General features: G+C 50.8%; 2 protein-coding genes across 2 annotated transcripts; both read right to left on the reverse strand.

Annotated features, from left to right (window-relative positions):
• Nucleotides 1–361: 361 nt before the first annotated feature.
• On the reverse strand, nt 362–6,311 carry PFICI_10286 (uncharacterized protein; the record flags this gene model as incomplete). The annotated part of the gene is made up of 5 exons (XM_007838867.1): nt 362–558; nt 623–772; nt 831–5,714; nt 5,768–5,871; nt 5,926–6,311. 5 exons carry the CDS (start codon nt 6,309–6,311, stop codon nt 362–364), a joined length of 5,721 nt encoding a protein of 1,906 aa, XP_007837058.1.
• A 3,543-nt stretch (nt 6,312–9,854) lies between these two features.
• PFICI_10287 (uncharacterized protein) lies at nt 9,855–12,465 on the reverse strand (the record flags this gene model as incomplete). The annotated part of the gene is made up of 3 exons (XM_007838868.1): nt 9,855–10,252; nt 10,300–11,234; nt 11,312–12,465. 3 exons carry the CDS (start codon nt 12,463–12,465, stop codon nt 9,855–9,857), a joined length of 2,487 nt encoding a protein of 828 aa, XP_007837059.1.
• Between the last annotated feature and the right edge of the window lie 1,058 nt (nt 12,466–13,523).

The following is a 13,523-nucleotide window of genomic DNA, read 5'->3' on the forward strand; positions in this document are numbered from 1 at the left end:
GCTGCCTCGACAACCACGACGGAAAAACCGCAAATGCCCCCTGACGCCAGAAACAACCATCCATCTGCACAATGCTATAGCCGCTTCCTTCTTCAATCATTTTTCTTATTTTCTTCGCTCATTAAAATTCATTATCAGTCTTGGCGTGGTGGCAGAATGGCGCCCCAAACCAACGCCTACCAAAAACCAGATATAAAATCAAGACTCTGCAGTGAACCCTTTGTCTGGCCCACGCCCTCGCCTGGGAGAAAAACAGACCCTATGCAATATGCGTCTATTGATATTTTTCTTCGCTGCTGTTTGTTCGCTTGGGTTATTCGTATGCGTGAGAGTTTCTGTTGCCATCTTTTCAAGATCGCACTTAAGAGAGATGGAATGCGCCCTGTCCTTCACGGGTAGCGGTAAACAACTGCTTCTTCATCTTCTCGATGGTCGTATAGTCGGGCAGTTTCAAGTAGTTCACACAAGTCATGACACTCGGGAGGTAATCGTCGGGCGTATAGGGTGGCTCGCTTGGCTTGCAGACCACCGTGAACATCGGTGTCAGACTCTTGAATCCTTTACAATCATTTGTCAGTCATCTCTGGAATCTTTGGCAATCATTAGCTTGGGGACTGCTTACCTCCAATTGGGAGCTTAGGGCTACCAGTTGTGAACTGCAAAAAGTCGCGTCGCTGAGCGGGAGTCATCTCACTCATGGTTTGGAGTAGGTTTTTGACGCTCCTGCTGTCCATGTTGAAACCGTGATCGGCTTTGATCGAATCCATAAGTGCTACCAAAATATGTCAGCAATAAGTAGAATAATGAAGCAGATTCGATCTTCAACTCACTCTCAAGGGACCAATCTTCTTCAACACGTCCATATAGAGACACGAGCTCGTCTGGCGTAAAGGCACTGAGTGCACTATAAGGGAAAACCTGAGAGAATCCCGTCTGGAAGGCATCAATTTGGCGCTTGACACCGCTTCCCAAAGTCATGTCTATCACCTTATCCAGGTACGACTCGACATTGTAAATAGTCACGGGCGTATGGGTGCCCTGAGGTGCAAGCTCGATGTCAGGATATCCGGGAAGAGTGAAGTCAAGAGCAAGATCATCAATCGTTGTACCATCAACGACGATCTGCTCTGTGTCTGCCACCTTCTGAGCTGCTGTTCGGCTAGGATCCTGGTCGATTTCCTGCTTTGCGGAAACAAATTTCTTGATAAGCTTTAGGGAGTTGGCTAGGCCGCGATCAACAATCTTGACAGATCCAAGTGAGGGCTTAACTCCATGCCCCGCATCACCGATTCGGAAAAAGATGGGGTTGAAATTGAGATCAATTATGCGAGAATCAATCATGGACCGGGCAACAAATTTGCCAAGCATCTTGAACAAGAATAGTACACGATCAATGTTGGCAGCATTGTCGGTGGCCAAGGGGCGGGGGAACAAGCCATGCGGTCCCGAAATGAACTCCTCCGAGTCGTTGGAATCCATCTCTCGCCAAAGCTTGATTTTCTTCTTTGAGAATTCCTTGGAAACTGTCGAGTAGAATTCCAAAGTAGGACCAAGACCAGTGCCTACTTCCTCGAAATATTCCACCTCGAGAATACTTCTGGATTCGCCGTACAGTTCCATGACCTTGAGAGCAGACTCCAAAATCTTCGCACGAGAAATGCGGACTTTCTGGCGTTGCAAGCGCCCGAGGAATGGTCGTTCATCGCGGCGATCGCGGCGATTCGTGTCTTCCTGTTGCGCATTCTGCCAGCGGTTCATAGACCGAGCATAACCAAACGATGTTGATTGGAGGAAGAGGTGCCGAGTCTCAAAAGGAAAGACGAATGGATACAGACGAGCCAAATCTTCTGTCCAGCCAGGCAAGCAGCTGGATGCCACAATCAAGGGCTCCTCAAGCTGACGGTTGAGCTTGGCTGTTAGCTTGGTGTTGACGAACTGCGAAAGTGGCTCACGGTTGAGTTTCAGCGCATCCTTGTTCTCAACGATTATGTCATCAAGGTTGGCATTGAGATCATGTAGAATTTTCAAGAGCCGAAGAATCGAACCCGTAGTAGGATGGTTGGTCAACGATGCTGGTGTACCATTGGGGCTCGCGGGCGCGTCAGAAGCTAGGCTGAACCCGATAGGCTCAGTGGGAGGTGGTCCGGGGACCCGACGAAACTTGATAGAATGGACGGCGGACCATATGCTTCTGGATGCGTTTTCGTCTGCATTGGTGGACGCGCTGTGGACAGCCCGATAGATGGTTGTCTCATTGGGTATGACCTTGTCGTCGAGACTGAATTCAATGTGCCAATCTGACGGGACGGACTGGACTGCTGCGGCATAGGAAAACGGCCGCGATGGCGTTTGAGCAGGATGTGAGGGTTCCTGAGCAGGGGCCGAAGGTGTCTGGGTAGCGCTCCGGCCCGGAACGCTTCCGAGACCACCACTTTGGGCAGGCGTGGGGACCCTGGTTCCGTCGTCCTTCATGGCTGTGATCTTACCACTCGTAGCCACCTCCAGGCTGACCGCAGAGGGGTCGGGTCGCGGTTCATCATCCATATCGTCTTCTAGGTCTCCAATCATGGCATCTAGTGCGCTACTGTCTGCAATGTCGTCGCCACCATCATCATCATCATCATCACCAGACAGAGGCTTCTCATCTGCACACTCCAGCGCATCTTGCAGGTCATTGTCCTGTCCAGGAGGGGGCGGGGGAGCTTGGTCATCATCTGCAAGAGCGGGGTTCTGACGGGTTGATCTGCGGAGAGTATTCTTTTCCCGTCCTAGGGACGACGGATCTGACAAAGCTGGGGCTTCGGCTTGCGTTGAGCCTTTCGCCTTGGAATGACGAGCAGGTCGTGAACTTGAAGGTTGTGGAGGCACAGGGGGAGGAGGCACAGGACTTGACAAGTATCCAGATCGATCTGCCAGGCGATCCGCAGGTAGACCAGCCATGGCAGCCAAGGCTCTGGCGAAATCGCGTGGTCCTCCACGGCGTGGCCTCTCATGAAGACTAATTCGAGGTCGCAGATAGTCATCTAGAGATTTGAAGGTGGCAATGGCGTGAATAGACACCATAATACCACGGTACTCACGAGGAATCTCGGAATTCTCGTCTGCCACGAGCTTCAAGCGGATCTGCTTCGCAAGCATGGAGGCGGCACTGCTGCGGTTGCCATCAAACGAGTTCTGGTGAACAGTCAGGACTTCGAAATGCTCAGATCGACTCAGGAGATCCTGAAGTTTGTGGGTCATGATACTGAAAGGCGTGGCCGGTGAATCAGCACTATTGGTCTTGGGCTTCGACTTGACAGACCGACCCATGAAGACTTCAAGGAAAGCGGCCCTAGCAGAATTCGCGAGCGCTTCATCGGGGTTGCTGAAAACTTCCTCTAGCACCCGAACAAGTCCAGAGGCCATAAGTTCAGCACTGGTGGCATTCTCAAGGACATCCGCATCAAAATACGCGGCAAGTCGCTCGAACAAAGCAATACCTTCCTGAGTTGCAAGGTTCTTGGCACTTCGATGCAGGTAGTAAGCCTCAATATCAGAGGCAAGAGCTTGAAGATCACTCAGAATCTTGTTCGCTTTCTTCTTCATAGTCTTGCCATGTTTTTCAGTTTCGTGTGTCTCCAAGAATTTCTTAGCCAGATCAGCAATCCTAGACTGCATAGATGGGAGATCGGCGAGGAAAAGCCGAGGGGGGCCATCAATTGACATGGTTGAGCCATCAGAACTGACGGGAGATCCAGAGATATCATCGTTATGATCATTCTCACCATTCTCTTCTTCATCATCATCCTCATTCTCCTCATCATCTTCGTTATCTTCGTCGTTTTCTCCATCTTCAGCATCATGGTCGTCCTCGGAATCGCTATGAACCTCAACACGATCATTGTCGCTGTTTGCAGACTCCAAGCCCAAATCCGACGAACTCTGCGGAGTTTCGGCGGCTTTTTGCTCCATATCTTGGTGCTCTGCAAGCTTCACGATCTCGCTAATGACACCTTCGCGGTAAATTTGATATCGGTAGATATCATCCAAGCGTGTAAGAAGAAGCTCCGTGATTTGTATGGCAGAAATGACCAATGATGGATGATCCTGTTGAGACAGGATAGCAGCCAAAAACGAAGCGTATGGCACTGACTTCAAGGCATCGATAAGGATATCTTTGTCTAGATTTGACAGCATCTTGATCTGTGCTGTAAGAACCTTTTGTCGAACGCTGAGATTCACTGTGCTTGAAAAAGCATCAGTCAGAGTCGGAAACAGGATCAATGCAAACCGCCGAACTTGATCTTTGCAGTCTTCGAGAAGATCAAGACGTTTTTCTGAGGATGACTTCTTGCGCTGACTTCCTAGTGAAGATGGCGTGATAGGCTCAGCAAGGTCGAGACCAAGCGTCAATGCCGTCCCTGATAGCTCGCTGTGCCGGAGACCAGGGAGCAGTTCGCAGATGACATTCAGGGTTTCAATAATCTGCTCTCGTGGGCGATGAATCAAGGCTTGCATGATGACGACGCTATCCAACTTTGAGGCCACATCCTCTGTTTCGTCTGGAGGGGATACGCCGGTTAAGATCTGGTACAGAGTTTCGACAACGTTCAGTTTGAAGAGCTCAGCCGAAAGTCTTGGGCTAGCCCGTGCGGTGATGGCCAAGACTCGTAGAAACTGTGTGTGTATGTTTGCCCCAATCAGATTGGTGGTGCCCGGCAACAAGAGGCGAAGAATGGATCTCAACAGATCCACGCTGACGAGGACCTCCAGCTTCGAGGCTGCGAATTTGAAGCTTTCAATAATACGAGTCACGCAAAGCGAGGCCTGCTCCACAACCTTTTGATCGCTGCTTTTTAGGACGTTGAGCAGAATTGGCATAACGTCCTTGATGACTGGGAAAGAATCCTCAGGAATATTTCTGCAGCAATTTGCAGCGGTCGTTACAGCAGTGCGCTGTGTACCTGTTGCGAAAAAATCCAGATATGATAGGCAGGCAGTCAAACCGCCCTCACGGACTATAGTCGTAGGGTAGTCAACCGATATTTTCTCCAGGGTGCTCAGTGATTGCTCGGCAAGGTCGATGTACTGAATTTCGAGTAGCTTTGCGCAAAGCACTGGCACTGCACCTCCGTAGACGACATTAGCAGCACTGGCTGGCAAAGCCTCCATAAGATTGGCCAGACATCTACATGCGAGAAGCATCATCTCTGGATTTTCCTCTCCTGTGATTTCGTTAGGCTGCATCAGCGCCACAAGCTCTTTCACAACCGAGTCGGGCGAGAAATGGCCGGCAAGATTGTCCTCGTTTGAGACCAAGAGAATTTCCGAGAGGTCTTGCAGGGCGATCATCTGCATTGAAGGATCCTCCTTCATTCTGAGATTGCTCATGATCTCACGCAATCTGGACGCGATCCCGGACATCATGCCTGTCAGAGCTCGTAATGTACTCGACAAACCGGAGCCTGGGGGTCCGCCGAAACCACCAAAGGGATCGTCGTCGTAATGATGGTGGGATTCATCATCGTCGTCATCATCTTCATCCTCATCATCCTCATCACGACCGTCGCTGTCGTCGGGATCATGTGCTGGAGGAGGAGGTGGCGGCGGTGGAGGTGCTGAGTCTCTCTCGTTATCATCTGTGCCAGTCATGGTGACGTCTTGATCGGAAGATGTTTGATTGTTCGAAGAAGCTTTCTTTGACCTTCGGTTTGACATGGAAGTAGACTCTGTCTCTGCAATTACACATTAGAAAGATGTGACTGTAGAGAATCATAGCTCTACGTACCTTGAGCTTGTCTAGTCACTCTCTTGTTGCGGCTAGACTTTCTGCTGGAAGATGCAGATGCCGAGGTGGAAGGACCTTTGTCCTGCAAGGCTGGCAGAGTAGGACTGTGCAAAGGGAGATCAGTAACTTGTGCTTTCAATTGCACTGGGGGCACGTACTCGTCGGGACTCGACATGGCTACTGCTGCCTTTCCTTTTCTTGTGCGAGTGGAAGTTCGTGTAGCTGTGGGTTGGGAAGGGGTCTCGGCGGCAGCTGGTTCCTGGACCTTCTGCCTCTTGGGCCGACGGGTAGATGAAGCCGGTTGCTCGAGCTCGGGCGGAGGTTTGGGCGGGGGAGGAGAATGAGTGTCGTCGTTACGAGCCTTTCGTTTTCTAGACGCTGAAGGCTTTATGGGCGTCTGACGAAGACTAGCAGGTGCCTGAGATGCCGATGGAGGTGCCGCAGGCGAAGTGTTGGTGGATGCGGCCCCAGACGATGGGGACGCTGGCGTGTCAGCTTGGCTAGCAGCGTGGCGCGCCGATGAACGAGTTCGTCTGGGAGACATGAGTATGTAGTCGAAAAGAAGCTGCAAAGCGTTCAATAAAAGGGTATCAAAAGAAATTGCCAGTCCAACTGGGCGGCGCCTAGAGTGTGCTAGAGGGTTGAAAACATGCAGGCAGAAGGTGAATAGAAAGAACAATGAAGAATGCAGCTGAAGCAGTGCGTGATTGTCCACCTGAGGGATCCAATCCGATATGTGACTGTTAGTTGCCCTAGGACAATCGCAATCGAAACGGGATGGCCAGAAAGTATGCCGGTTGTGTGGCTGCGTGCCTTGCACTTCAGTGGTGGTCGAGTTGGGGAGAAGGCTGAAGCTTGTCGATAGCTCTTGAGCACCCCACGTCTCGTGACGAGGAAGCTGTGCAGTGGATCGAGCAGTCGCCAATTGAACGTCCTGGCCCGGCAAGGTGAATGCAGAGACAAAGAAAGCAAACACGGAGCTGCGGCACAGCGGGGAAATATCAACGGATGGATGGATTGATGCCGTCGAGCTTGGGTCGGTGATTCTCCCTTTCTTGGCCGAGTGTCGTCAATGTGTTACTGCCGGGTGGCAGGCAGCACTGGACAAACCAATCATGGAATACAAGACCAACTGACAGAGAAGTGTGCTGGTTACAATTCAATGGGCAGACGAGGAAGGTACCTGGATAGGTAGTTCACCTCCTGGGATTTGAGTAGAAGTGAAAGACGTATGAAATGTAGGTAGGAAGACAGGCAAGACAATGAAGAGAGGGCGCAAGTCACTTGGCGGCGGCGGCGACGACGGCGTGGAATCTGATGGGACGAGGGCAGCCCGGAACAATGGGCGGGCAGCTCGTAAAAGATAGGTAGGTAGGTGCCTTGATGCACAAAGAAGACGGGACTTGAAACGCGTACCTAGGTGATTGTGATGAGGCTGGAGGGGAGCCAGAGGCAGGTGCAACTTGGCGGGCGTTGGGCGGTTTGGACTTGGACCTGGACGAGGGAAGTCGCGATGCAGTATCGTTATCGGCTACCGATGGTCGCGGGTTCGCAGTTGGACTTCTAGATGCCATGAGTTACGCCATCAGGCAAACTTGCGCCGTCTTTTCTCTCGGTCGAGTCCGGTAATCTGAGGGGTACCGGGTTTTGTTTGTCGTCGTCTGTATGAATGGATCTGTTGCGCGCATTCGAATCAAGGGCAGTCGGTCGAGGTGCTGTCAGGTTCCGCCAGGTAGCCAAGCGGGTAGGTAGGCAATGGCTGGTGGTCGACGTGGTGGCACCGTTGTGGTGGTGGTGCTCGCCGGTCGGTACGTGGGCCGGCCAGTAATCGGATCGGACGAAATCGGTGCGACGACTGATGTCCACACAGGCGATTCTGTGTTTGTCGCTACTACTATGGGGAGGCGACGCAGCTGTTGTCCGTGGAGGCTGTTGTCCGTCGAGCAGTAAATCGCTTGCTGATGATGGAGTTTGCAAGCTTGCCAAATCACACAGGCTATCTGGCAACGAAGGATAAGCAGCAGGTAGACAGGCCGTCTACTTTGAGTTCGTCGGCGTCGTGTGCGTTTCGAAGACTACATTACACATGGCCAAGCCAAAGCCCAGCATCGGCCAGCCGTCAACCAAAGTGGGCTCGAGCCGGCTCTATTGGATGTACAGAGTGCCCTATCTGGTAGCGTATGTCAGGGTAGCCAGAGGCCAAGGCGGGGCACGCCGTGTACCCTACAGCAGTGGATCACCTACTAAATATACTTCTTGAGCAGGGGGTTGTCGCCATCATCCGTCATCTTGCTCTGATCATTCGCGCGGCTTTTGTTAATAGGCCTATCATGCAAGCTAATGAGGCATGTCTATCAAGTCAACCAAACCTAACTAATCGGATCCAGAGATATCCATTTACGGCGGGTTTCAGAAGCCAAACATGTCTACTCCTCATGGTGCAAGTCTGCAAGTGACAACCGATGATCACAACGATGTGCTTGATTGCTGCTACCTCGACACGTGTCAGCTAGCCACCTACTATTGAATCCAGACTACATCAATGTATCGAGTTCAGGCTCCCTCCCAGCCACAAACTCTCATACAACACGGCCTAAGTGCAGAGTCGGAAGCTACTATAGGCGTTTTTGACATCACTGGCTTGTTATACCACTGATGTCTTGGAGGCTGACAAATCGAAATGATGTGGAATGGCCAGTTCCATATATTATAATGGTAGAACTACCTATTCATTGGCCATTAAGCTACCGGATAGACCTGGAGAAACGCGATCACATCCGAACTCTTGAACATGCTTCCTGGAGCGAGCGCACCCACAACACAGGTTGGATATGGAAGTTAAACCGAGAAAAGGAAATAGGAATTCCATGGAATCATATTGACGCATCGCTGAAAAGACTTGGATTATGGCGACTTGATCAAGATCCAGGGTCTGAACCCACAGCTACAAGTTCGCGGAGACGATCCGCGGGTTCCGGCTCCTACCCATGTCTCTCCGATGTGGGCTTGATTTATTAGTGCACAGTATACATTTTTCATCTAGTAAAGCGCCAATATCCCTAGGACGTAAGTGCTGTAGACAGCGCTCTTGGCCGCAAAAAGAAGACAAAATGCCGGTTTTTATTATAATTGAACCAATTGAACAAGGTGGTGGGTAAACAGCAGGGAAAGATTGGCAGCCCAAGTGGAAAAATGAGTGATATCTCTATTGATAGTAGTCCTGATCCAACAATCATTTCAGTGAGACGATGTGTGGCCAGAACTTGGGAGCTCTTGACTCGCCTTCTTACGTCGATGTTAAAATTGTTGCGTACAAGGTAATGTAACTAACGCCACGACTAAAACATTCTCATAGCTGCTTGAGGAATGGCGGGTATGGTCTATTTTCAGGATCATCTTTCGTTCATGATCATATTTCGAATCATAACGAACAATGATCAGCAAAGACATTCTCGGCCTCCTTTCAACCATAGCAGTTACTTGGTGCCGAGCTTATTTGTGATTTTCTGAGAAAAGAAAAGAGAGAGAGAAAGAAGTCAACTTCACTGTGAATGCAAGCTATGCAAAAAGGCCACTTGACAACCATATATTAAGAAGTTTTATTACTGTTGCAGTCATTGCCTCCCTCAGAAACTAGGCCCGCAGGAATTTGTCAGAATCCCCAAAATGATTTCCTGTCTGTGGTGCAATGTGAGCTTGTACGAATGGCAATTTAGTAGCTTGTTTCAATTACCGAAGCCTCATAAAAGGTGTAATGTTGTGCATGAAAGAAAGGAAACAGGGATCCTAATACCAGGTATTTACATAGACGATCTCTCTACGAAAGGGGGGGGGGGGAACATGATTCGAACCCCGTAACATTTTTTTTATTGTACATAAGACTCAATATTGATAATGAAAACATCGATATCAAGATAATCCTCGCTGGTATCACTTGCTGGAACTCATGGGAGGGTAAAATCTGATCTTCGCCCACGAATCGTTCGTGCCACCACACAAGAACCTCGAATAAGCTGATACACTGACTAATTACACGCCATTATCAACAGAATATATACAGTTGTGGAATCTCCAACTATCTGTCAAGTCAACCGAGGGCGGGATTTGGGGCCATTCTCCCCAGGGGTGTTCGATCTCGCGGCTTCTCGATCAAGTCAGCATAACCCTCCAGGCCACTCCCAATGACCTTGACTATCTCGAAAATATGGGACCCTTTAAAGGTTTCCGCCCATACTCTAATGACTGCCGCAGCCAGTTGGCGCATCCGAACACTATCATTAATAGTCATATCCATACTCGAGGTATGACCCTGACCCCCGGATAAAGAGGGGTCTATCGGCACAGCAAACTCAGTTTCATCAAGCATCCTGCGCAGCATCTCAAGCAGATTGCGCTCATCAGGGGAAGGTAGAGGATCAGTCGGACCTATCGACGCAAGAGTCATCAACCACTTCGAGAGCAAGATGGCGCATTCCAGGTTACACACTGCAATTGGTCAGCTAGAACTTACAGAGTCAATTAACTGTACTCACAAGAATGTTGCATGCTCCATTCTGCCGATTTCCTTCTCGCAACATAGTTCACACCCAACTTGACCAACATGGATAGAGCGTGAATAGCCTGCAGGATGGCCTTGTTTAACCGTGCACTGCGTATCAGATACGGCGCTTCTCCAAAAGATACTGCTATCTGGGCAGCATTCCGCGTCTCGAGCGTTCGGCTTGGGTTGAGGTCGGTGAACAGACGAATGGAAGCCAGTCGCAGTAATGCAGTCGAGTCGTATGCGACGGGCCCACCGGGGAAGGACTCGCTGACTAGTGGTTGGCCATTGTCAGACACGCGAGCTTGATGTTGCTCGAAACTCATCTGCCATATTCTGAGTGCCTGCATCACATCCTCGACATCGTCTGGTCTTAAACCCCTTTGGGCCTCATAAGGGGCTGAGGTGAAGCACGTTTGTTTGAGGAAGAATATGTGTTGCAATATGGCGTGAATCAGGCCGTAGTTTCCGAGAGATGACATGTAAGCAGGTGGTCCCTGTGGTGGTCGGCTAAATAATCTGGAGAAGGCGTCTTGAAAAGATATATCCATACTCGGGTATGCATGACGAGCCTCTTGCCATTGCCACGCCGTCTCGGCTCGCCACAGCTTTGAAGAATGTGGTAAGTAAATGTTCAATTCCGAAGTCAGGAGTAGAGGCGGCATATTGTAGGCAATGCTGCAAAGGTTGAAGAAGCAGTAAGTGACCAGCTTTGCACGGTTGGTGCTCTCTATTCGTATCCATGACTCCCAGTCGGCCGTCTGAGTGGATTCTGGCAAGAGGCCCTCATCGCGGACCAACATGGCAAGCAAACTTTGCAGAGACAATGCCTCGTGCAGGATTGCCTTGGCGCCCCAAAGCCCGACGGTGCAGAGGAGCAGCAGTGCTTGAATCGTCTCGAGACGCGCTTGTGGCGTATTGGGAGAACTATAAACCGAGTTAGTCATATGCATTGCCCTGAAGCTGCTTCATTCCTATCAACTGCTATTGTTGTATCGACTTACTATGGCTCACGATGTGTCTCGTGGGTAGCAGGCCTGTCTTGCTGCATCGAACTGAAAGAGTGGCGGAATCCGTGGCTCGGAGACGGTCTGGTTGAATGAGGACTGTAAGCAGACGCTGTTGGGAGCAGTCCGTGCACTTCATGGCTATGTCTGCGACGTATTTGTTCCATGGCCACAGCTTTTGCGGCATACCACAAAGCATTGCTGCGGTGGCTTTCGAACCTGTGCTGGGCTCCGACGGCCAGGATAGCCAATAGTAGTTCCGGAGAGACCTCTGCGGGTGTAAGGGTGGGCAAATGTAGAATCGGGAGATGGTCGTGAAAGCCACCCACATAGCCTTCAAGAAACCTCGTGAGTGTGTGGCGCGAAGGGAAAACAAAATCATTCGGTAGAACAGAGGAGAACTCATCCAACCGATTCTTGATGACGGTGTGGTCCATCGCAGATACCCTCAGTGGTAGCAATCTTCCAGAGTCATCGTGTCCTCTGCCGACGCCATCTGGTCCGTCTCTTTGGTCGGGCTGTACGGACGGAAAACGGGATGGAAATTGTGAGGCGGGTTTGGAAAGAGCGCCACGCTGGAAGCCCGGCCATATGCCCAGATTCTGATCCACTTCAAAGGCTTGGGGGAGGAAGTGAGATGTCGAGGCGAAGTCGTCCAAGAACAGGTTGTAATCGTCAAAAACCGGCGGAAGAGCTTGTCCAGGGAATCCCATGGTCATTGCATTTGCCTCTTGTTCTCGACTTCTGTCATATGCCATTCCATCCTCGTAAGACTTTATGCGAGATAGACCTCCAGACTGTTGGCCCATGTCTGCCATCATGGGTGGAATCGAGCCCACTTCGTTAGCTGAGGCCATTTGAGTAGCAGCATCGGATAAGAGGTCTAGATTGCAGGCTGCCGCTCTAGCAGGCATGATGCGAGGGTCTGGTGCCAGTGAATGAACCGCGACCGAATTCATGGACTCTGTGCTGTAATGCGGAGGCTGTGTGCGAGACAGTCCCACTATCTCAGTGTCGACTTGGCTTTCGGGTGATATCTGTTGGACAGGGCCGGCCGTCGATGGCTTTCGCGGCCGGCTACTGTCCTTGTTCGACCCTTCATTGAGGTGAACGAGTTTCTCATGTCGGACAAGAAGATCTCTGATGTCCATGTAAGCATATTTACTCCAAAGACGAGTGTAAGTTGTTTCCCACTAGCAGTAGCAAGTGGTTGAAGAGAAAAGATGGACATGGCCAAGGGCCGGTGAGATGGAGACGTGGGATGGGTCTCTGCAGGAGGGTTGAGACTGGTGGGCAGGCTATCTTTTGGATTGGGGGCACAAGACCCTTGGGGACGACGGTACGGTGCATATTAAGGATATAGAGAATATAACTGACCGGCGTCCGAAAGTCTTCCCACATCGGGCCCAGCCGCAGGCAAACGGCTTTTCTTTAGTATGTGTCCGCTCATGCCGTTGGACATGCTCCACGCGCCTGATGGAATAATTATTTACGTGTGCCATATACGGATCGGACGGGGGAGGACAGGGTCCGTTTCCCTCTCAATCCCGTTGTGTGCTCCTTACCTGAACCGCTTGCTGCAATACTTGCATGGTAGCGTCTTGGGCTTCTGTTGCCGGCCCTCCACGATCCCCTCTGTACCAGGTAACCCAGAGCCCTCAATGGACTGGATCGACTGCATGATTGAGATGCTAATAAGTGGAAAGTCTTCTTTTTCTTTCTTTCTTTTCTTTGCTTTTTTTGAAATATGGATATTTCGACGTAGGCACTATGTATGCACTACGGGCGTATATTGAAGACAGGGAGGTCACGCATGCGATGAAAAAGTGGGGGAAGTGCCGATTGCGAGGACCATGGAACCATGTGGTGACCGGAAGGAGTAGTGAATTGCAACGTGACGATTTGTGGAGTTCCTGGTTGTGAAAAGGCCTGGCTTGAGGTTTCTCCTGGCGGCACCTCAAGCCTGTGTGTGTGTGTGTGTATGTCTGTGTATGTGCCGGCCGCTGAGGGGAAACACAAGCAGTCGATTTTGGTTCGTTTGGCTCAAGCTGGCTATTGCGTGACGGGCCCGACGTTTGAAACAGATCAGCACCTACTCAAGATGCGCAGATCGGGGGTTGGTGAGATAAGCGTCAGACTTGATATTGATAGGCAATATAATCAAGCCTCTTCCATGGTCCAGTAAGTTCGTTGCGCACCCGCGCGTTGC

The sequence above is a fragment of the Pestalotiopsis fici genome (genome assembly GCF_000516985.1).
Source record: "Pestalotiopsis fici W106-1 unplaced genomic scaffold PFICI_Scf_7, whole genome shotgun sequence".
NCBI classification, from domain to species: domain Eukaryota; kingdom Fungi; phylum Ascomycota; class Sordariomycetes; order Amphisphaeriales; family Sporocadaceae; genus Pestalotiopsis; species Pestalotiopsis fici.